Genomic DNA, 25,269 nt, shown 5'->3' on the forward strand with positions numbered 1-25,269 from the left:
GTGTAGTGACCCTTTACCTATCTACCTATTTTCCAATGTAAAATCTGGGGTAAAACAACATTTTAGTGGTAAAAATGTAATTATTTCTTCTTCACTGCCCAATGGTATAATTTTCTATGGAACAGCTGTGGGGTCAGTATGCTCACTGCACCACGAGAAGAATTCATTCCGGGAAGTATTTGGTAAAATGCAGTCACTTTTGGGGCTTATGCTGTTCTGGCACCTCAAGGGCTCTGACAATGTGACATGTCACCCACAAACACTTCCAGCAAAATCTGCCTCCAATATTGCTCTCATTCCCTTCGGAGCTCTGCCATGCACCCAAACAGTGGTTTACCCCCACATATGTGGTGTCAGCATACTCAGGCTGAATTTCACAACAACTTTTGGGATCCAATTTCTCCTGATACACTTTGAAAAAAAAATGGAGGGCAAAAAGATCATTTTTTGTGGAAAAAATATGATTTTTTATTTTCATGGCTCTACGTAATTAACTTCTGTGAAGAACTTGGTTGTTCAAAGTGCCCACCACACATTTCCTTGGGGGGGGTTAGATTTCAAAATGGGGTCACTTGTTGGGGGATTTCCACTGTTTAGACTCGTGGCTATTTTGAGATTTAGAAAAAAATGAAATCCAGCAAAATGTCACCGGCGATGGCGGCTCCTGCACAGTAGCATCTATAAGTAAGAGATAGAGGCTACTGCACAGGGGCCGCTGGTGTCATTTTGCTGAATGTGATTTTTTTTCTAAGCCTCACAATAGCCACAATATTATAGGCATTATCAACAATAATATCAATGCTATTATATGCATTATGTAATAATGGGGGCAGGTCAGTGAGGGATCAGCGACCAGTCATAGGCCGATACAGAGGAATATGTAATCAGAGCACCACATAAAGCCCCGCCCACAGCCCCACCCACAGTCCCGCCCCAGAGCATGAGAATCTCATTAACTGAAAACTACAAATACAGATTACACAACAGTAAACCAGAGTTGCCCTCATTTATGGTGGACCATTGGAGCTACTATGGATCCTGAGCAGAAGATTAGAGATAATAATATTGCTCCCCATTTCAGGAGAGATTGTGCAGTAATCTGAATTCCTTAGGATCAGAAACAATGTAATTCATGACATGGAGTGAATCCATGACACCAGGGCTGGAGCCAACACATCTCCTGCAGGCGGGAATAAATGTATATTACAGCCATCAGCCACACACAGCTTAGAGATCTATCATGGCACAGGTGGAATGTTTGTCCTGGAGATTATCACAATCCTCCTTGAAGTTAGTTGGTTTTAATACAAATTGAAAAGTCAGGATAAAGGGAAACTCTGCTGTTATTGGACAGAAATGGTGTCTTTCCCTCATCCTTCAAACATGCCTCAATCACACCCATCCTCAAAAAGCCCCCCCTTGACCCATCCTCTGTGTCTAACTATCGCCCAACATCTCTCCTCCCTTACGCCTCAAAACTACTGGAACAGCATGTATATCTTGAACTGTCTTCCCACCTCTCCTCCTTTTCCCTCTTTGACCGGTTACAATCTGGCTTCCGACCGCATCACTCAACTGAAACTGCCCTAACTAAAGTCACTTACGACTTACTAACTGCCAAGAGCAAGCGACACTACTCTGTCCTCTGCCTTCGACACCATGGACCAGTCCCTTCTGCTACAGATTCTCTCATTTCTTGGCATCACAGACTTGGCCCTATCCTGGATCATGTGGCATTTTGGTGCGCGCGGCGCACCCTTAAAAGGACGCATGCGCCAGCAAACGCATACCTGCGCACGGCCTGCGTACCCAATGCTAAAGATAGGGTACGCAGGTCACATGCAGCGTCTTGCGCCCATAGGTGGAGCGGCTGGGAGGAGGTACTGCCTGGGTTGGAGCTTAGCGGCGGCCGTGCGCAGACCGACGCAGGTCAGTGAAACGCTAGTGTGAAACTAGCCTAAGTCAGTTCTATACCAAGATGGCGTCCGTGTCTTCAGGCAACACCCTGGAAGGAATCCTTGGAATGCAGAAGCTGAGATACTGGATACCATATATGGAAGTGAAGCTGAAATGGACCTATCATAGACTGACACTGGCTACTCAGAAGATTGTGTGACACCCATTTCCTGTTTCTTTGTCTTGAGAATAAACTTCAGTTGTGTGCAAGCCTTTGCTGAGAAAAGAGTAGACATCTAACTCTGTGTTCGCTGTGACTCTTGAAGCGCGCACTCGGCCTATATTGGGTCAGGTACAAACAATCATATAGATCTTGCTTTAAGGGATCACCCTCACACTAATCCCAGGGGGTAGGTGGATCCTCCAGGTTGTAAGTTCTATAGAAAAGGGCTTTCAATGCCCAAAGTCATTTGAACAGTTTTGGGTGGAGGAGAATGTTGTGATCTAGAGGCAAAATGGTGATCATGGTAATACGGCCGGACTACACCACCGATAAAGCAGCCACAGCCGGTGACTGAGAGGAATCTGTGACTTCTCTGCATTCAGTGGTTACTACTCACCTGGGTAGTCATATGTGGGAATCTCCTCTTTACACCACTCATCATCTCTCACATATGTCTCTGTAGTATTAATATGGGTCAGATCTTCACCCTGAAACAAATATTGTAAAAGTCACAGACAGATGGAGAAGTCCCATCTATGATCAGCTCTAATCCTGCCATCTCCACCGCTCTCATTACACAAGTATAAAACATATAATACTGGTGGATAAAACAAGACTGAGCACAAGACCTTCACAGCCGTCTACACATCATAGGGGAGATCTCCTGACACCTTCTCTCCATCTACCTGAAGATCCTGGGGAGCACTGGGATCTTCTTGGTTACAGTCCTGTAGAAGAAGAGGATGGGGACATCTCTCTGGTGTTGTCCTCTTACTGGATAGATCTGGAGGAAACACATACAGGGACTGAATTCATTCTCTACATACAGATAATTATAGGCCGTGTGTATTTAGTCCTGTCTATTACCTGGTGATGTGAGGGGCTGGGGAACCTCCATTATGACGTTCTTGTACAGCTCTCTGTGTCCTTCTACATACTCCCACTCCTCCATGGAGAAATAGACAGCGACATCCTGACACCTTATAGGAACCTGACACATACAATGATACCGTCATCCCCCCGATCCCTTCATAGCGTTACTGTATAATGTCCCAGCATTCCCAGCAGTGTCACCTCTCCAGTCAGCAGCTCAATCATCTTGTAGATGAGTTCTAGGATCTTCTGGTCATTGATGTCCTCATGGGTCAGGGGGTGAGGTGGAGGCCCCGTGATTGGGCTCAGGGGTCTTCCCCATCCCTCAGACACAGGGTCCTGACAGCGATCACTAGAGGTCTTCTTCACCACTGTGTAATCCTGGTTATGGAGCGACACATTAATAAATCTCACTACAGACATTTCCGGAGTCCTCACCTCTCCAGTTCTGTCCATCTGTTATTCCCATAGATAAGAATGATGTAATGTGACGTCATCAGAATCTCTCACCTCTCCAGTGAGACGGAAGAGGATCTCTAGGGTGAGGTGTAATATCCTCTCCGCCATCTTGTCTCTGTCCATATCCATCCTTGATGGGTAAATCAGGAAATTTCTCTTCTGTAGAAGATCTTCACTGAGAGGATCCGATATTGTAGAGACCTGAATGAGAAGAAGATGATCCGATGTAACATCATAAGAATCCTGTGTAATAATACAATTACTGGAGATAATAAGGGAAACATAGGAGGAGATTTATTATCTTACAGGGTTTAGTTTTCTTTCCTGATATCTACTAATAAAACCTATATATTTAGGCCACAGACAACAAGCAGTTTCCTCCTCGGAGTCGGCAGCTGAACACGTTCCTCATAGACTCATCTTCCATAACGCTAATTCTCGTCTCATTACCGACACTGGAATCGGCATTAGCAATACTGCAGGAGAGATTCATTACACGCGACATGAGAAATAACTCCTTCATGATGAGGACGACATCTTCATCTTCTACTGCGGCTCTAGAGACAGATGTGGCCAGAGTCGGTCACTGCCTCCATCCCCACCGGCCGTCTATATGAAGGTTTCCCGTCTTCCCCGCACTGGAATCTTCCATCTATATGTAATATATGGGTACAACCCCAAGAACACAGTGGGGGAAACATCATACTTTGGGGGGGCTTTTCTGTAAAGGGGACAGGACAACTGCAACGTATTGAAGAAAGGATGGATGGGGTCATGTACCGGGAGATTTTGGCCAACAACCTCCTTCTCTCAGTAACAGCATTGAAGATGGGTGGAGGCTGGGTCTTCGAACAGAACAACGACCCGAAACACAGAGACAGGGAAACTAAGGAAAGAATAACACAGGGGGAGAAAGGGTTAATAGGACTCACAGGAGGAACCAGCCCAGAAAGCAGAAGGTCCAGGAGTGTCCGCCACATATATGACTGCTCTGTGCACACAGGACCTGTGATGAGGTCACAGGAGGGGAGGAGTCAGGGGGTCACATGATCAGGGGCCTCAGTGTGTGCTGGTTGTCATGGTGCCGGATGAGGGGAAGTTTCTGTGTGGGGTCAGGAGGGGTTTACAGGGTGTATGGAGAGGAGCCGCGTGTGTACGAGGTGTACGGAGCGGAGCTGTGTGTGTACGAGGTGTACGGAGCAGAGCCGCGTGTGTATGAGGTGTACGGAGCGGAGCCGCGTGTGTACGAGGTGTACGGAGCGGAGCTGTGTGTGTACGAGGTGTACGGAGCGGAGCCGTGTGTGTACGAGGTGTACGGAGCGGAGCCGCATGTGTACGAGGTGTACGGAGCGGAGCCGTGTGTGTACGAGGTGTACGGAGCCGCGTGTGTACGAGGTGTACGGAGCGGAGCCGCGTGTGTACGAGGTGTACGGCGCGGAGCCGTGTGTGTACGAGGTGTACGGAGCGGAGCCGCGTGTGTACGAGGTGTACGGAGCGGAGTCGCGTGTGTACGAGGTGTACGGAGCGGAGCCGCGTGTGTACGAGGTGTACGGAGCGGAGCCGCGTGTGTACGAGGTGTACGGAGCGGAGCCGCGTGTGTACGAGGTGTACGGAGCGGAGCCGCGTGTGTACGAGGTGTACGGAGCTGAGCTGTGTGTGTACGGAGCGGAGCCGCGTGTGTACGAGGTGTACGGCGCGGAGCCGTGTGTGTACGAGGTGTACGGAGCGGAGCCGCGTGTGTACGAGGTGTACGGAGCGGAGCCGCGTGTGTGTACGGAGCGGAGCCGTGTGTGTACGAGGTGTACGACACGGAGCCGTGTGTGTACGAGGTGTACGGAGCGGAGCCGCGTGTGTACGAGGTGTACGGAGTGGAGCCATGTGTGTACGAGGTGTACGGAGCAGAGCCATCTGTGTACGAGGTGTACGGAGCGGAGCCGCGTGTGTACGAGGTGTACGGAGTGGAGCCGCGTGTGTACGAGGTGAACGGAGCGGAGCCGTATGTGTACGAGATGAACGGAGCGGAGCTCTGTGTGTACGAGGTGTACGGAGCGGAGCTCTGTGTGTGCGAGGTATACGGAGCGGAGCTCTGTGTGTGCGAGGTGTATGGAGCGGAGCTCTGTGTGTGCGAGGTGTATGGAGCGGAGCCGCGTGTGCGCGTGGTGTACGGAGCGGAGCCGCGTGTGCGCGAGGTGTACGGAGTGGTGGAGCCGCTTGTGCGCGAGGTGTACGGAGTTGTGGAGCCGTGTGTGTACGAGATGTACCGAGCAGCGCTGTGTGTGTACGAGGTGTACGGAGCGGAGCTGCGTTTGTGTGGACCCCTCTGTGTACTCCCAGCTTTGGTCGCAGACCCCTCTGTGTATGCTGTATACACCTGTATACCCCCAGCTTCGGTCACAGACCCCTCTGTGTATGCTGTATACACCCATATACCCCCAGCTTCGGTCACAGACCCCACATATCTCACCCTGTAGAACTGACGCCGGACACACACGGTAAAACTGCGGTCGTCGGTCTCTCATCTCTCGCACTTATACTGATAACATAAGATGGAGTCAGACGAACCCTCCTACAAAACGTGAGAACAAAGTCATTACTACAGGACTGTGTGAGAAAGGGATTTATTCTACGAGAAACGCTGGGGCCACAAATGAGAGTAACATAATGTCGTTCATCTTCTGTTTCACCATAGATATTGGCAGGGAGGGCGACTTCCACTTTGCCGCAATGTGGATTTTAGTGGCCATACATAAGTAGTTTACTAGCTTCTGAAAGCTTTCTGGAAGCCGGGAAGGCCTGGTTCCCAGTAAAAGGGTAGAAGATTCCAGAACAACCGGTCCACCATACATCTGTGCTATCAGACACTTCACCTTCTCCCAAAGCTCAGAAACCACCGTACAAGACCATCAAATATGTCTCATGTCACCAGATATTCCACAGCCCCAAAACAGTCTCCCGAGATTTTAGGAAAAATGCTGTGAATTTTTTCCTGTACATAATAGACTCTGTGCAATAGTTTTAAGAAGGTCTCCACAAGGGAAGTCTGGTGACTACCTCATGATAGGGTGTCACAGCTACGATACCATTCATCAATTGACTGTTCAAACCCCAAATCCTCCTCCCATTGTAACATATACTTCAATTTTTTATCATTTTGTGGAGAATTTATAGCATAGTAGATCAATGAGATCGTTCCCCTGCCCAAAGGGTCATTTAGACATTTATTTTCAAAACTGGTTGCCCTGAGAGTAGTACCGCTCGGGAGGATCTGCTTTGCAAAGTGGAAGATCTGGTTCAGTCGCATTACCTCCCTAACTGGAGGTTCAAATTTTTGAACAAATTCCTGTCTGTCAAGTAAGATATTAAATGGGGAACACAAATGTTTAAGTATATGAATACCTTTCAGCTTCCACCAAGAAAACATTTGTGTCTCAAGGCCTGGCGGGAACATGGGGTTTTGTAATATAGCTGTCAGGGGAGAAGGGCTTGATTGTAAGTTATATTTAAACTTTCCTCCAAAGAAGCAACGAGTGGACTGTAAAAGGAGCCACATTCATTAACCCCCGTGGAAGTCGGTCTGTGGTCCACATTAGGCCTGATAAAGAGAATGGTTTGGAGAGAAATGATTCCAGAATAACCCATCTCGGACTATTGGGATATGAACACGCACTTATTAATGGAGCAATCTGTGCCGACTTGTAATAAAGTGTAAAATTAGGGAGGGATAAACCCCCTTCTTTTCTGTGACGGAACATAAGTTTTTGCACAATTCTGGGTTGTTTTCCTAGCCAAAGAAACTTAGACATCACAGAGTGTAAATGAGTGAACGTTCTGGCTGGTACCATAATTGGGAGGGACCTAAATAGATATAAGAAGCGAGGCAGTGACACCATTTTTAGTGCATGTGTTCTGCCGAGCCAGGATAACTTTGAGGAAGCCCATCTATCCAGGTCCCTCTGGAAGTTTTGGATCAGTGGAGAGTAATTCCACCTAAACAGAGGTGACCTCTTGGCTGTTAAGTTGATACCCAGATATGTTAGATAATGTTCTTTGTGTATAAACCCAAAATGGGAGGCTATATTAGTTTGCTCTTAGGAAAATTTACAAATAATGCTTCGGATTTATCAATGTTAATCTTTAACCCTGAGATCTTCTCAAATTCGTGAAGGAGGGAAAACAAGTGAGGGAGTGTAGTGTGGGGACGTATTAATGTTAGCAGGAGATCATCCGCAAAGAGGCTGACTTTATATTGGTCTCCCATATTCTCAGGGCCCAGGATATTCTGATCTCTCCTTATTGCTTCCACAATGGGTTCCATTACAAGTGCAAAAAGATCCGGAGATAGAGGACAGCCCTGCCTGGTACCCTCTGAATATTAATTGGAGGGTGATGTGGTGACGGGAGTTTTACATAAGCGATAGGGCTATCATATAACAATTGGAGGCACTTTATAAGTTTAGGGGAGAATCCGACTTCCGATAGAACCGTAAAGAGATATGTCCAGGACACCGAATCGAAAGCCCTCTCAGTATCTAATGCAAGCAGGAGAAGTCGCTTTCGCTGTAGGTTAGTTGTATGAATAATATTTAACGCTCTCCTAATATTATCTGGGGCCTGTCACGCTGGTATAAAACCAACCTGATCCCGATGGATGAGGTGAGGGAGGATTTTATTGGTCCTGTTAGTCACAATGGATGTAAAGATTTTGAAGTCAATGTATAAGAGGGATATAGGTCTATAATTTGTTGTGAGATGATCTTTCTTAGGATTAGGGATTACGGTTACATGCGCCACGTAGAACTCAGGGGGCAGCTGTGAGCCATTTAGTAGTGAATTACAGAGGTTTTTATATGTGGTGTCAGCACATCGCTGCATTTTTTATAATATATTGCTGTAAGACCATCCGGCCCCGGGGCCTTTCCTCTTTTTAGTTTTTGATTGATGAAACTATTTCCTCCTCAGAGATGTGAAAATGGAGTTGTTGTGCCGCGGACTCAGTCAGGTTAGGTAGATGTAGTGTGTGAAGGAATGACTCCAGTAGTGAGGGGGGGGTGATTGTGGGGCGAATACAAACTCTGGGGTATTCATTATAAGTGCTATACATGACATCGGGGTGGGCTGAGAGCTGACCCTTAGGGTCTTTTATAGAGGAGATTATATGCAGTGACTCTCTCATTCTGAGCTTACGAGCGGCATCTTATTAGGCTTATTGGCATGGTGATAAAACGCGGCTTTACTCCAAGTTAGCGCCTCTCCGTTCTGGTGGTGAGAATGGCGTCTAATTGTCATTTCATATCTTGTGTTTGTGTAGATAAGTATAGGGGTGAAGAGCGCTGATTGGCCAATTCTCACTCCTGCAGTTTCTCCTCCAGTCTGGGCTGTAATTCAGACCTTTCTTCTTCCTGTTGGCCGATAACTTATCACAGAACCGGGAATAGATTTTCTGTGCGCGAGTCACATTGCTCCAAGTGAGGCCTCCTCCGCTGTGTGAGTTTAGGGGAAATTTGTTATATCTTCTCTTATAGCGGTTACATTAGAGATTTGGGCATTTTAGCTCCTGGTGTGGAGTCGATAGCACAATCATATGCCGCCATATAGTAGACGGCCGGTAACCGGTGAGAATTCCCTCCTGTGTGGGGTCTATTTCCCTCCAGAGAAATCACACGTTACATTCCACACATAACACTGTGTAGAGAAGGCGGCGCGGGGTAATTGTGCCAGTAGTGAGGGGCGAATAATGGCGGGAATGTCACTGAGGAGAAGGCTCCATGGAGGTCTGCACTCCGGAGATCATGTGACCCCTGACTCCTCCCCTCCTGTGACCTCATCACAGGTCCTGTGCACAGAGCAGCCATATATGTGGAGTGCGGCTCTGCAGGTTAGTGATGGGCAGTCCGGCTCTTCTGGCTCCTTTCCCCACTTTTCTCCCTCCTGTCCCTTCCCTATAAAGCCTGGGCCTCATTATACAGCTGTACAGGGGTCTAGTGAAGGCTTTTTAGCCCCTTTCCTCAGACTGTAGCTCCTGGGAACAGGCCCTCACTCCTGTCCCTTCACTATAAAGCCTGGGCCTCATTATACAGCTGTACAGGGGTCTAGTGAAGGCTTTTTAGCCCTTTCCTCAGACTGTAGCTCCTGGGAACAGACCCTCACTCCTGTCCCTTCACTATAAAGCCTGGGCCTCATTATACAGCTGTACAGGGGTCTAGTGAAGGCTTTTTAGCCCTTTCCTCAGACTGTAGCTCCTGGGAACAGGCCCTCACTCCTGTCCCTTCACTATAAAGCCTGGGCCTCATTATACAGCTGTACAGGGGTCTAGTGAAGGCTTTTTAGCCCTTTCCTCAGACTGTAGCTCCTGGGAACAGGCCCTGACTCCTGTCCCTTCACTATAAAGCCTGGGCCTCATTATACAGCTGTACAGGGGTCTAGTGAAGGCTTTTTAGCCCTTTCCTCAGACTGTAGCTCCTGGGCACAGACCCTCACTCCTGTCCCTTCACTATAAAGCTTGGACCTCATTATACAGCTGTACAGGGGTCTAGTGAAGGCTTTTTAGCCCTTTCCTCAGACTGTAGCTCCTGGGAACAGGCCCTCACTCCTGTCCCTTCACTATAAAGCCTGGGCCTCATTATACAGTTGTACAGGGGTCTAGTGAAGGCTTTTTAGCCCTTTCCTCAGACTGTAGCTCCTGGGAACAGGCCCTCACTCCTGTCCCTTCACTATAAAGCCTGGGCCTCATTATACAGCTGTACAGGGGTCTAGTGAAGGCTTTTTAGCCCTTTCCTCAGACTGTAGCTCCTGGGCACAGACCCTCACTCCTGTCCCTTCACTATAAAGCCTGGACCTCATTATACAACTGTACAGGGGTCTAGTGAAGGCTTTTTAGCCCTTTCCTCAGACTGTAGCTCCTGGGCACAGACCCTCACTCCTGTCCCTTCACTATAAAGCCTGGGCCTCATTATACAGCTGTACAGAGGTCTAGTGAAGGCTTTTCAGCCCTTTCCTCAGACTGTAGCTCCTGGGAACAGGCCCTCACTCTTGTCCCTTCACTATAAAGCCTGGGTCTCATTATACAGCTGTACAGGGGTCTAGTGAAGGCTTTTTAGCCCTTTCCTCAGACTGTAGCTCCTGGGAACAGGCCCTCACTCCTGTCCCTTCACTATAAAGCCTGGGCCTCATTATACAGCTGTACAGGGGTCTAGTGAAGGCTTTTTAGCCCTTTCCTCAGACTGTAGCTCCTGGGAACAGGCCCTCACTCTTGTCCCTTCACTATAAAGCCTGGGCCTCATTATACAGCTGTACAGGGGTCTAGTGAAGGCTTTTTAGCCCTTTCCTCAGACTGTAGCTCCTGGGAACAGGCCCTCACTCCTGTCCCTTCACTATAAAGCCTGGGCCTCATTATACAGCTGTACAGGGGTCTAGTGAAGGCTTTTTAGCCCTTTCCTCAGACTGTAGCTCCTGGGCACAGACCCTCACTCCTGTCCCTTCACTATAAAGCCTGGACCTCATTATACAGCTGTACAGGGGTCTAGTGAAGGCTTTTTAGCCCTTTCCTCAGACTGTAGCTCCTGGGCACAGACCCTCACTCCTGTCCCTTCACTATAAAGCCTGGACCTCATTATACAGCTGTACAGGGGTCTAGTGAAGGCTTTTTAGCCCTTTCCTCAGACTGTAGCTCCTGGGCACAGACCCTCACTCCTGTCCCTTCACTATAAAGCCTGGGCCTCATTATACAGCTGTACAGGGGTCTAGTGAAGGCTTTTTAGCCCTTTCCTCAGACTGTAGCTCCTGGGCACAGTCCCTCACTCCTGTCCCTTCACTATAAAGCCTGGACCTCATTATACAGCTGTACAGGGGTCTAGTGAAGGCTTTTTAGCCCTTTCCTCAGACTGTAGCTTCTGGGCACAGACCCTCACTCCTGTCCCTTCACTATAAAGCCTGGGCCTCATTATACAGCTGTACAGGGGTCTAGTGAAGGCTTTTCAGCCCTTTCCTCAGACTGTAGCTCCTGGGAACAGGCCCTCACTCTTGTCCCTTCACTATAAAGCCTGGGTCTCATTATACAGCTGTACAGGGGTCTAGTGAAGGCTTTTTAGCCCTTTCCTCAGACTGTAGCACCTGGGAACAGGCCCTCACTCCTGTCCCTTCACTATAAAGCCTGGGCCTCATTATACAGCTGTACAGGGGTCTAGTGAAGGCTTTTTAGCCCTTTCCTCAGACTGTAGCTCTTGGTCACCATGTGATCTCACCATAACCCTAACAAGCTAATTAAGGTGTGAAACCTTGGTCAAAATTATCTCAGTACACAAATCTCCAAGGGTGCCCAAAGTTTTGCATCGCCCTTTTTTCCTTTTTGCAATTATGAAATTGTAAAAAAGTCTATATATATATATATATATATATATATATATATATATATATACTGTATATGTTTTATTATTATTTTAGCCTAAAATACAAAGGCCATGTGTTATCTTAGAGGTTCGGCCTTTTAGAGATCATTTCATCTTCATCTTACTACTGCTCACAATAACAGTCATTTTGACCCGGGGCGCCCACACTTTTACATGCCGCTGTCAATGCTTCATCCCGCTGGTGCTCATTATTTAATAGGGTCTCGCTATTAAACTTAATGAAAAGTTCGGTGAATTCCTTTGATCTGTTATTACTAGAGATGAGCGAATATCGTCGGAGAAGTTGTTATTGGCTAATATCGCTTAGGCCTGTTTCACACATCCGTTTGTGTCCATCAGTCAAAGTCCGCTGTTTTGCAAAAAAAAACGGATCCGCCATTTTTCTTGACAGATCCGTTTTTCTTCCCATTGAGTTGCATTACTGGTGGATCTTGACAGATGGCCATCCGATGGATCCGTCTTTTTGCGGATCCACCAAAATTTTGAAGTCCGCCGACATAGAATCATAGAATCGTAGAGTTGGAAGGGACCTCCTGGGCCATCTGGTCCAACCTCCTGCTCAAAGCAGGATTCGCTAAATCATCCCAGTCAGATGTCTGTCCAGCCTCTGTTTGAAGACTTCCATTGAAGGAGAACTCACCACTTCTCGTGGCAGCCTGTTCCACTCATTGATCACTCTAACAGTCAAAAAGTTTTTTCTAATATCTAATCTGTGTCTCCTCCCATTCAGTTTCATCCCATTGCTTCTAGTCTTTCCTTGTGCAAATGAGAATAAAGCCCGAACGGACCATGCAACGTTTTTTCGGGCGGCAGGATCTGCACTTCTCACTGCGCATGCCCGAAAGACTTCACTCAGCCGGAAATTTAACCCTAAACTCTGTTCTGGCGGCTGAAAAATTTCTCTCGCTCTCTCTCTCCTTCTCCCCTTCCCCGTGCAGCGGTTCCTTTAAAATTCTTCCTTTGACGGATCCGTTAAAATAACGGTCCGGTGACAAACGTTGTGGTCAGTACAGGAACGGATCCGCTATCCGCCATTTTAGCGGATTTTGACTGAACAAAAAACTGATGTGTGAAACAGGCCTTACCGAATAGCTGCATCGGGACCCCGGATCCCTGGAGCGCTCCCGATAATCAGCTGCATGTGTCGCTCTCCATGCAGGTGCTGTGACTATCACACAGCGCGACACACGCAGCTGATTATCGGGAGCGCTCCAGCACACTGAGTCCTGCACACACTGAGGCCCCTGATCATGTGACCCCTGACTCCTCCCCTCCTGTGACCTCATCACAGGTCCTGTGTGCGCAGAGCAGTCATATATGTGGCAGACACTCCTGGATCTTCTGCTTTCTGGGCCGGTTCCTCCTGTGAGTCCTATTAACCCTTTTGCTCCCTGTATTCTCCTTTCTGACAGGGCAATATCTGAATTCGGATAGTGTGACAGGAATTTAAGCAATGTGGAAGGAAAAAATGACAATTTTGCTTTATTTCCTCACAAAAATGTGACTTTAGCCCCAAAATTGGCAGCGTAACAAATCCTTATTTCCCACTGTAGTTTGTAGACTCCATATACAGATCCCTTAAGTGAGAAAAGAGCTGAATTCCCCACTTAAGTTATTGCATTTTGGAAATTGCCCCCACTGGGAATTTATCTCCAGGTAAAGGCACAATTGTGTCTCCATGGGGGTTGTGCTCACAGCCCAACATCGTGTGGCCTCCAAAGAAATGCCACCCCGCACCATTACTGACCACTGCCAAACCGGTCATGCTGAAGGGTGTTGCAGGCAGCAGATCGCTCTCCACGGCGTCTCCAGACTCTGTCACGGCTGTCACATGTGCTCAGTGTGAACCTGCTTCCATCTGTGAAGAGCACAGGGCGCCAGTGGTGAATTTGCCAATCCTGGTGTTCTGTGGCAAATGCCAAGCGTCGTGTACGGTGTTGGGCTGTGAGCACAACCCCCATCTGTGGACGTCGGGCCCTCAGACCATCCTCATGGAGTCAGTTTCTAACCGTTTGTGCAGACACATGAACATTTGTGGCCTGCTGAAGATCATTTTGCAGGGCTCTGGCAGTGTTCCTCCTGTTCCTCCTTGCATAAAGGTGGAGGTAGCGGTCCTGCTGCTGGGTTGATGCCTTCATACGACCCCCTCCACATCTCCTGGTGTACCGGCCTGTCTCCTGGTAGTGCCTCCAGCCTCTGGACACTACGCTGACAGACACAGCAAACCTTCTTGCCACAGCTCGCATTGATGTGCCATCCTGGATGAGCTGCACTACCTGAGCCACTTGTGTGGGTTGTAGAGTCCGTCTCATGCTACCACGAGTGTGAAAGCACAACCAACATTCAAAAGTGACCAAAACATCAGCCAGAAGCATTGGTACTGAGATGTGGTCTGTGGTCCCCACCTGCAGAACCACTCCTTTATTGAGGGTGTCTTGATAATTGCCAATAATTTCCATCTGTTGTCTATTCCATTTGCACAACAGCATGTGAAATTGATTGTCAATCAGTGTTGCTTCCTAAGTGGACAGTTTGATTTCACAGAAGTTTGATTTACTTGGAGTCATATTCTGTTGTTTAAGTGTTCCCTTTATTTTTTTGAACAGTGTATATAGAGAGAGAGATTTTTTTTCTTTACGTTGGATGGTCCAATTCCAGCTATTGCTGTGTGATCTGTGATTTCTATCTACTCCACTGTGTACAGGATAATAGAGTATAATAAAGTAGTTATGGACGTGACGTAACTAACATTGTGCAGTGACTCTGCTTTCCATATAGTGACGGATATTTCTTGTTGCTGAAACTGTGATATTTTTTTCTACTTTAAACCTTTTTTAAACACCTCTGATCAGTGCGATCACACAACATACAAGCCTCTGATGGCTCCGGTGATGCCCTGTACTACTGTAGTGCTGTGTATCATCACTGCCTGTCAGTGTAATACTAACGGCCCCATACACATGAGATCAGAGTTGGCTGAACGGTCATTTGGCAGATGGCTATCTCTCCCGACTCCCCCATACACACAAATATTCCAGCTTTCCTGTGGTCTGTATGAGAGAGTCGCCTCCAGACTCCTCTAGAGGAGGATTATCTACAGGAAGAACAAACGGATTATCCTCTGAAATTCAGGATGCCAGATCCTTCTCTGCCCTGACATCATCTGTCAGGAGGCCCCCAAATACATTATATGGTCGGCCAAACCCCCCGAAATCAGTGCTTTCATGGAGCTTTAGTCTAATGTGTATGGGGGCGTTATAAGGTAACTTATTGGACGCTGCCTCTGGCCCGGCCTAATAGACCTTCATACATTGCAGCCCAGACACCATTATTAGGCATGTAAGTATCGGAGTAACTAGGACGCCCCATACTATCGAGTACTTGGAGGCAGGGGGCATTCAGCCGAACTCTGTCACACCTTCTTAGATGTCATATTTGCTTTTCACAGCAGCAAGTGGTGAAACTGTCAGGGTTTTTGTTGCCGCCTCATCTGTGCCGTCCCTGCGGTGTACATCTATGTTCTGGGGCCCAAAAAGATTAATTTCCTTTTAATAAATGTTTAACATGTTAAAAATTATAAAATGTATCTTCTGCTTTTTACATATTTTTTCTTCTTACAAGAATTGTTGGAGCCAATTTTCTTTAGAAACATTTTAATATCGGCTTTTTCTGGAGTTTTTCTTGTAATATAGGAAAGCCTAAGGCCAGAAATAAACCCCATAAATCACTGTACATGGAGACTTTGGGGTCAGATCATTTCTGTCCGTTGTGTTTGTGGAAGCAAAAAATCTTTTCTAAAAGCCTCAAACTTCTGTGTGTGACTCAGAGCTGAGATCTAACGTGAGAGAAGATTCCAGTGCGGGGAAGACGGGAAACCTTCATATAGACGGCCGGTGGGGATGGAGGCAGTGACCGACTCTGGCCAAATCTGTCTCTAGAGCCGCAGTAGAAGATGAAGATGTCGTCCTCATCATGAAGGAGTTATTTCTCATGTCGCGTGTAATGAATCTCTCCTGCAGTATTGCTAATGCCGATTCCAGTGTCGGTAATGAGACGAGAATTAGCGTTATGGAAGATGAGTCTATGAGGAACGTGTTCAGCTGCCGACTCCGAGGTGGAAACTGCTTGTTGTCTGTGGCCTAAATATATAGGTTTTATTAGTAGATGTCAGGGAAGAAAACTAAACCCTGTAAGATAATAAATCTCCTCATATGTTTCCCTTATTATCTCCAGTAATTGTATTATTACACAGGATTCTTATGATGTTACATCGGATCATCTTCTTCTCATTCAGGTCTCTACAATATCGGATCCTCTCAGTGAAGATCTTCTACAGAAGAGAATTTTCCTGATTTACCCATCAAGGATGGATATGGACAGAGACAAGATGGCGGAGAGGATGTTACACCTCACCCTAGAGATCCTCTTCCGTCTCACTGGAGAGGTGAGAGATTCTGATGACGTCACATTACATCATTCTTATCTATGGGAATAAGACATGGACAGAACTGGAGAGGTGAGGACTCTGGAAATGTCTGTAGTGAGATTTATTAATGTGTCTCTCCATAACCAGGATTACACAGTGGTGAAGAAGACCTCTAGTGATCGCTGTCAGGACCCTGTGTCTGAGGGATGTGGAAGACCCCTGAGCCCAATCACGGGGCCTCCACCTCACCCCCTGATCCATGAGGACATCAATGACCAGAAGATCCTAGAACTCATCTACAAGATGATTGAGCTGCTGACTGTAGAGGTGACACTGCTGGGAATGCTGGGACATTATACAGTAACACTATGAAGGGATCGAGGGGATGACGGTATCATTCTATGTATCAGGTTCCTATAAGGTGTCAGGATGTCGCTGTCTATTTCTCCATGGAGGAGTGGGAGTATTTAGAAGGACACAGAGATCTGTACAAGGACGTCATAATGGAGGTTCCCCAGCCCCTCACATCACCAGGTAATAGGACTAAATACACACGGCCTATAATTATCTGTATGTAAAGAATGAATTCAGTCCCTGTATGTGTTTCCTCCAGATCTATCCAGTAAGAGGACAACACCAGAGAGATGTCCCCGTCCTCTTCTTCCACAGGACTGTAAACAAGAAGATCCCAGTGCTCCCCAGGATCATCAGGTAGATGGAGAGAAGGTGTCAGGAGATCTCCCCTATGATGTGTAGACGGCTGTGATGGTCTTGTGCTCAGTCTTGTTTTATCCACCAGTATTACATGTTTTATACTTGTATAATGAGAACGGTGGAGATGGCAGGATTAGAGCTGATCATAGATGGGACTTCTCCGTCTGTCTGTGACTTTTACAATATTTGTTTCAGGGTGAAGATCTGACCCATATTAATACTACAGAGACATATGTGAGGGGTGATGAGCGGTGTAAAGAGGAGATTCCCACATATGACTACCCAGGTGAGTAGTAACCACTGAATGCAGAGAAGTCACAGATTCCTCTCAGTCACCGGCTGTGGCTGCTTTATCGGTGGTGTAGTCCGGCCGTATTACCATGATCACCATTTTGCCTCTACACCACAACATTCTCCTCCACCCAAAACTGTTCAAATGACTTTGGGCATTGAAAGACCTTTTTTATAGAACTTATAACCTGGAGTATCCACCTACCCCCTGGGATTAATGTGAGGGTGATCCCTTAAAGCGAGATCTATGTGATTGCTTGTACCTGACCTAATATAGGCCGAGTGCGCGCTTAAAGAGTCACACCGAACACAGAGTTAGATGTCTACTCTTTTCTCAGGAAAGGCTTGCACACAACTGAAGTTTATTCTTATGACAGAGAGACAGGAAATGGGTGTCACACAATCTTCTGAGTAGCCAGTGTCAGTCTATGATAGGTCCATTTCAGCTTCACTTCCATATATGGTATCCAGTATCTCAGCTTCTGCATTCCAAGGATTCATTCCAGGGTGTTGTCTGAAGACACAGACGCCATCTTGGTACACCATATGTGAACTGACTTATATAAGATTTAATAGTTGATTTCCTTAGCCATTCTCTCCTTCACATTAGGAGACGCTGACCGTTACCTGCCCAGATCTGTAACTATAAAGCCAAATGACAGCGTACGTAGAATGTGCTGACAAGATAGAAAATCACTTGAAGAAAAATCTTATGCTGGGCCTGTAAGAGAAAGCGGAGGGTAATGATGCTGTTGGCTTCCTAGATCCCTGAGATCTTATCGGATGAATCTTCTCTCCCTTTTGTGCTGCTGAATGTATTATGGTCCCTACAAGACCAGGTCCAGTCTTTCTGGCCAAACTTCCCTTTTATGAGCGACAACAGTAAATGTGCAGTGAGGCCAAGTGTGAATTTCTGTCCAATAGCAGCAGAGTTTCCCTTTATCCTGACTTTTCAATTTGTATTAAAACCAACTAACTTCCAGGAGGATTGTGATAATCTACAGGACAAACATTCCACCGGTGCCCTGATAGATCTCTAAGCTGTGCGTGGCTGATGGCTGTAATATACATTTATTCCCGCCTGCAGGAGATGTGTTGGCTCCAGCCCTGGTGTCATGGAGTCACTCCACGTCATAAATTACATTGTTTCTGATCCTAAGGAATTCAGATTACTGCACAATCTCTCCTGAAATGGGGAGCAATATTATTTTCTCTAATCTTCTGGTCAGGATTCATAGTAGCTCCAATGGTCCACCATAAATGAGGGCTACTCTGGTTTACTGTTGTGTAATCTGTATTTGTAGCTTTCAGTTAATGAGATTCTCGTGCTCTGGGGCGGGGCTGTGGGTGGGGCTGTGGGCGGGGCTTTATGTGGTGCTCTGATTACATATTCATCTGTATTGGCTTATGACAGGTCGCTGACCCCTCACTGACCTGCCCCCATTATTACATAATGCATATAATAGCATTGATATTATTGTTGATAATGCCTATAATATTGTGGCTATTGTGAGGCTTACAAAAAAATTACATCCAGCAAAATGACACCACCGGCCCCTGTCCAGTAGCCTCTATCTCTTACTTATAGATGCTACTGTGCAGGCGCCGCCATGACCGGTGACATTTTGCTGGATGTAGTTTTTTTTCTAAGCCTCACAATAACATATTGTGCCCAGCTTGTGTCTCTGGAGACCTCCCCCACCTACCCCCGGAAATTGTTAAGTCAACTCTACTCAAATGTGTCTGTCACTAAATAAACCAAATACTTGAATGTCAAAACAGTTCAAAAACGTGGTTCTGTGTGGAAGATTGTAAAGCCGTCATGGAGGCATAAGGCTGGCAGTGATGGGCATTGTGGGTAATAATAGCGGGGATCATGCCTCAGTCCTCTCTAGGAACATACACGACATCTTCTCTGGGGTTCTTTCTTGTTTCAGTTACTGGGATGAGTGCAATAAAATGTCGCTCAGTGAGTCTTCTCACATCTTCAGATTCTAAAGGATTGGCGGGGACAAAATTATCAAAAACAAGATTTTCAGTGACCTTTTCCTGATAATCAAGGAAAGTATCTGCATTTCCGGCTTTTTTGTATAACACAAAAGAATTCTATGTGGCCACCTGAAACAAATACATGACTAACTTTTTATACCAGACATATGATTTTCTTGATACCTGGTATGGCTGTAGAACCTGATCTGCAAGGTCCACACCCCATATATTTGTTGTAGTCAATGACAGACACAGGTTTTGGAGTAGTGGATCCCTGTTGGTCTGCAGTGGCCCTTGTGGCATCTGTGTGGATCGAGCTCAGGATAAAAATATCATTTTTATCCTTATACTTAAGGGCAAGCAGCTCTCCATTGTGTAAAGCCCCTGACTGCCCCTTTCAGAACTTTTTGCTGACCAATGATTGTGGAAACCCCTGACGGTTTTTCCAAATGGTCCCACAAGCCCCTATGTTATGTTCAACCAGACTTTTAAATAGGGGTATGCTGGTGTAGTAGTTGTCAACATACAGATTGCAGCCTTTTTGTAAAAAAGGAGTTATCAGCTCCCAAACGATTTTTCTGGATGTCCGCAGATAAGTAGGGTGTGACTTGAACAGGGCGGTTGGACCAATAGGACTGAATGCTCATTTCTTTAACAAGCCACATAGCGAATGTAAGTCCTAAAAATGTTTTAATTTCTAGGATATTAGTTGGTGTCCACAAATTTGACCTAGCATAATAGGATCGTGGATTCTGGTTGATGAATTGGGACACATATAAATCTGTAGGACAATATGCTCTAGCAAGCTATCGGTCAGAAACAAACTAAAAAAATAATTGGTCCCAAATTTTCCACCTCCACATTTATACCAGGAATGGCATTACAATGAGGGATGAATGGAGTAGCCGAATCCGAAGCCTCCCATCTGGGAAATGCTACAACAAGAGGCAAAGCCCCTTGGACATTGGTGTGTGCCAATTCACGAGCACTAGGGACAGCGCTAGTACTGGGCATTGTTCCCTGAGTTGGAGACATTTCTCCAGAAGCGCTATTTGTCCTTCTTGTTGTACTGGTCCTTGTGTGTGAGGATGGACCAGAATCACTGCTCATTTCTGAGCTATCACTGTCACTGCTACTAAAGCCCTCGATATCCACATCGCCATCTGACACTGCACTTTCTTCACTGTCAGAACATAAAAGTGCATAAGCCTCCTCTGCACTATAATACTGACGGGCCATTTTATTTGTTTTTATTTCTTTTTCCGGAAATAGAAATCTCTGACATGACTGACGTGACCAAATTATTGGGGAGACAATTGAGAAAAGCCTAATTCTTTAGCCTAACAGTAACTAACTTTAGCATGACCCTAACCCTAACTTTAACCTAAAAGTAACCCTAACTTTACCCCAACACTAACCCTAACTATAGCACTAACTGTAGCCTGCCTTATCTGTTTTTCTATTGACAAATGATGGACCTGAGTGGGGACTTATTTTTTGTGAGATAAGAATTGGTATTATTTTTGCCTACATATCATTGATTGGTTTCTTTTTATTTGATATTTGGGAGGCAGAATGAACAAACAGTTGAACACCGCACACTACTGGCTCATCCAACAAGGTTTTCTATTAGACTGTGAACAGTTATTGTCTTGGTAAATAATTAAAGTTTTTTACATAGCTTGCCATTTTTATGGACAGTTTAAGTAGAAATGTTTAAAAATATAAAACTCAAGGATGTTTTTTATCTTAGCAGATGACTGTACCAGGAGATCAGAGGGACAGCTGACATCTTCAATTTTTAAATCTGATAATCTTGAGATCCTACAAGATACAACTGAAGTGAATGCCATTACTCCAGATATACCATCATCCATTTACAGCAAAGATCTGTCATCTTATCCTATGAAACAGGTCCCATCTTCTGATTCATTACTGACTACTAAGGAAAATAAAAGTCACAAAAGAGGCAGTAAAAAACAAACTGCTCCTAAAGCAAAAAAGTCATTTTCATGTTCAGAATGTGGGAAATGTTTTAACAAGAAATCTCATTTTGTTACTCACCAGAGAACTCACACAGGAGAGAAGCCTTTTTCATGTTCTCAATGTGGGAAATGTTTTATCGATAAATCAGAATTGGTTGGGCACCAAAGAACTCACACAGGGGAGAAGTCTTTTTCCTGTTCAGAATGTGGGAAATGTTTTAACTGGAAATCACAATTGGTTAATCACCATAGAACTCACACAGGGGAGAAGCCTTTTTCCTGTTCAGAATGTGGGAAATGTTTTATCAATAGATCAGAAGTGGTTAGGCACCAAAAAACTCACACAGGGGAGAAGCCTTTTTCCTGTTCATTATGTGGGAAATGTTTTAACCGGAAATCAGATTTGGTTAATCACCATAGAACTCACACAGGGGAGAAGCCTTTTTCCTGTTTGGAATGTGGGAAATGTTTTAACAAGAAAGAGCATCTTATTAGTCACCATAGAATTCACACAGGGGAAAAGCCTTTTCCATGTTCAGAATGTGGGGAATGTTTTAACCGGAAATCAAATTTGGTTATTCACCATAGAACTCACACAGGGGAGAAGCCTTTTTCCTGTTCGGAATGTGGGAAATGTTTTAACAAGAAAGAGCATCTTATTAGTCACCTTAGAACTCACACAGGGGAGAAGCCTTTTTCCTGTTCAGAATGTGGGAAATGTTTTAACAGTAAATCAGATTGTGTTAAGCACCAGAGAATCCACACAGGAGAGAAGCCTTTTTCCTGTTCAGAATGTGGGAAATGTTTTAACCGGAAATCACAATTGGTTAATCACCAGAGAATTCACACAGGGGAGAAGCCTTTTTCCTGTTCAGAATGTGGGAAATGTTTTGTCAACAAATCAGAATTGGTTAGGCACCAAAGAACTCACAGAGGGGAGAAACCTTTTTCATGTTCAGAATGTAAGAAATGTTTTATCCGGAAATCACAAGTGGTTAATCACCAGAGAATTCACACAGGGGAGAAACCTTTTTCATGTTCAGAATGTAGGAAATGTTTTAACCGGAAATCAAATTTGGCTAATCACCATAGAACTCACACGGGGAAGAAGCCTTTTTCCTGTTCAGATTGTGGGAAATATTTTAACCAGAAAGTGCTTCTTGATCGCCATCAGAGCAGTCACACAGAGGAGAAGCCTTTTTCATTTTCTTAATGTGGGAAATATACTTGGAAATCAAGTGTTAATAAACATCAGAGACGTCACATAGGGGAGAAGCCTTTTTTATGTTCATAATGTTGGAATAGTTTTAACCAAAATTAAATCTTCTTAAATGGGTTGTCTCTTGTCATTCCTCATGTTTGCTGACAAAAGGATAAAACTAAACTTTATTAATTCCAAATCTAAAACTATACCCATAATTTGCCCCTGAAGGTTAGTCAATAGATGACTAATAGAAAAAACATATATCCCACAGTTCAGTATATAGGGTGAGGTGACGTGTACACACTCACTCTCCAAGCCTCTCATTTCTATGGGTTTCATCGTCCTCGCCAAAGGTGACTCATCAGGAGACTATTTAATATTGACCTATATTCAAGCAAGACTATACAAAAAAACTAAAATCATGTATCATGTTATCCAAAACAGTCAGAAAACTAGCCACATATTGGCAGATCCCAGACCTCAAACTATATACTTGGTAAGTTTATAAGCCACTCCAGTGTCAGGAATAGATAGTATGTGAAAATACAGTACAGATGCTTGTGTTTTTTCTCCTATAGGGACTGCCCTAGTTTGGTATTGTAACTGCTGTTACTGTATATACTCGCGTATAAGCCGAGATTTTCATCCCATTTTTTTGGGCTAAAAGTCCCCCTCTCTGCTTATACATGAGTCATAAATGCCAGAAGGTTGGCGGAGGAGAGGGAGCGGGGGGGTGTCAGATCATACTGACCCACCCCTGGCGTGTCTCTGCAGCCCCCCTGCTTGTCCCATGCTCTCAGGCACCTTCCTTCATTGGTCACGTGGTACCGCTCATTAAAGTCATGAATATGTGCATATTCATGACTTTAATGAGCAATACCACGTGACCGCTGAAGGCAGGCGTGAGAACAGGGCTGCAGAGACCGCGCCAGGAGGGGGTAACTATATGCGATATTCACCTGTCCCCGTTCCAACGCTGCTTGCCGCTGTTTGCTGGGTCCTCTGTCAGTGACCTTCAGGCAGCAGAGGGTGCGATGATGTAGTTAGTGTGCGCCCTCTGCTGCCTGAAGGTCACTGACAGAGGACCCGGCAGATAGCGGCGAGCAGCATTGGAATGGGGACAGATGAATATCTCAGGTGCCGGGTCCTGACCCAGCGTTGACACCAGCATCCGTCCCACATAGATCGCCGGTGTCCCCACCTGCTCAGGACACCGGCACCTGGCCCCCAGCGACGAGAGGTGAGTATGTCATTTTTTTTATTTGCACCAGCATATGGGGCTTATTCTATGGAGCATCTTATGGGGCAGCATATGGGGGCATAATCTATGGAGCATCTTATGGGGCAGCATATGGGGGCATAATCTATGCAGCATCTTATGGGGCAGCATATTGGGGCATAATCTATGGAGCATCTTATGGGGCAGCATGTGGGGCCTATTCTATGGAGCGACTTATGGGGCTGTCACATGTACCTGTCCTGTGTGACACGACCCGCAGGTCGGTAACTAAAACAACAAGACCAACACGTGTAACTGTCCTGTGTGACACGACCCGCAGGCCGGTAACAAACAACAAGACAAAGGGGAAGGGAAAACAGTTACAATGGTGGGCCCTGCAATAGGAAACGGGGACGTGGAGACCTCCCTCACTCCCCTGAGGCAGTGTCCCTGAACACTCCTAGCGTTCCCTATATAGGCTCTTCACCTGTCGCCGAGCAGGATACCTGTGTCCCTAACTCACCCTGCACCTATCCCTTTCTAGGGAACTGGGTGATGCGGACACTGGTCCCCACCGCTGTACTAATACACACCAAGGAAAATATACAAATGGGAAAACACCAAAAACACTTATCTTGCTCTGCTGCAGCACCGGGCAGCAGAGTGCATCACCGGATTAACTTTTCGCAGTGGCTCGACACCTCAGCCAGCTGCCACCTTCACCATCTCACTCTTCTGCAGACACCGGGCAGACAGAGTTCAACACCAGTTTCAGCAGTGGCTCTACACCTCAGAGCCAGCTGCCCACTTCACCAGGTTTCAGCAGTGGCTTAACACCTCAGCCAGCTGCTCCCTTCACCGTGGTTGGAATCCAACTAAGGAAAAGCTGCTATCACCAACACCTGCTGATAGACCAGCTGACCTCATATAGCAAAGGAGGAGCGGTCACATGAGCAGGGACCAAAAACATGCAATAACCCCAGTGACCACCGGGAGCAAAAGGCAACCAATAGAACCTATCAGGCTGTAGTGACACTTGTGGCCACCGGGGGCAGAAACCCATATTAAGCCCCAGAAGCCTGAAAAGGAAAAAAAAGGTTTACGGGAAGGAATGCATAATCTGACACGGATCCAAGAATTGGACCGTGACAGGGGCAGCATATGGGGCATAATCTATGGAGCAGCATATGGGGCATAATCTATGGAACGTCTTATGGGGCCATAACCTTTATGGAGCATCTTATAGGGCCATAACCTTTATGGAGCAGCATATGGGGCATAATCAATGGAGCATCTTATGGGGCCATAACTTTTATGGAGCAGCATATGGGGCATATTATTCTATAGAGCATCTTATGGAGCCTTTATTAACCTTTGTGCAGCATTATATGGGGCGTATTTTGTATGGAACATCTTATGGGGCCATCATGAACTGTATGGAGCATTATATGGGGCTCCTGATTCAATATGGATATTCAAAAACATTTAACCTACTGATGTCTCAATTAATTTTACTTTAATTGGTATCTATTTTTATTTTTGAAATTTACCAGTAGCAACTACATTTTCCACCCTAGGCTTATAC

At 46.0% G+C, this 25,269-nt stretch overlaps 1 protein-coding gene and 1 pseudogene across 1 annotated transcript; one reads left to right on the top strand and one right to left on the bottom strand.

Annotated features, from left to right (window-relative positions):
- Positions 1-25,269, bottom strand: part of LOC141075649 (uncharacterized) — a 112,312-nt pseudogene that overhangs the window by 11,493 nt on the left and 75,550 nt on the right.
- On the top strand, positions 4,280-22,598 carry LOC141075627 (uncharacterized). The gene is made up of 3 exons (XM_073562732.1): positions 4,280-4,294; positions 17,192-17,282; positions 21,033-22,598. The coding sequence occupies exons 1-3, from the start codon at positions 4,280-4,282 to the stop codon at positions 22,472-22,474; spliced, it is 1,548 nt and encodes a 515-aa protein (XP_073418833.1). The 3' UTR covers positions 22,475-22,598.

This window comes from Dendrobates tinctorius, unplaced genomic scaffold, assembly GCF_039654945.1.
Source record: "Dendrobates tinctorius isolate UK_male_01 unplaced genomic scaffold, ASM3965494v1 ptg000366l, whole genome shotgun sequence".
NCBI lineage: Eukaryota > Metazoa > Chordata > Amphibia > Anura > Dendrobatidae > Dendrobates > Dendrobates tinctorius.

Bases quoted from the DNA above. Each gene is read 5' to 3' on its own strand.
- LOC141075627 (XM_073562732.1), top strand. The intron at 17,283-21,032 runs GTGAGTAGTAAC...TTATCTTAGCAG, and splicing joins TCCCACATATGACTACCCAG to ATGACTGTACCAGGAGATCA.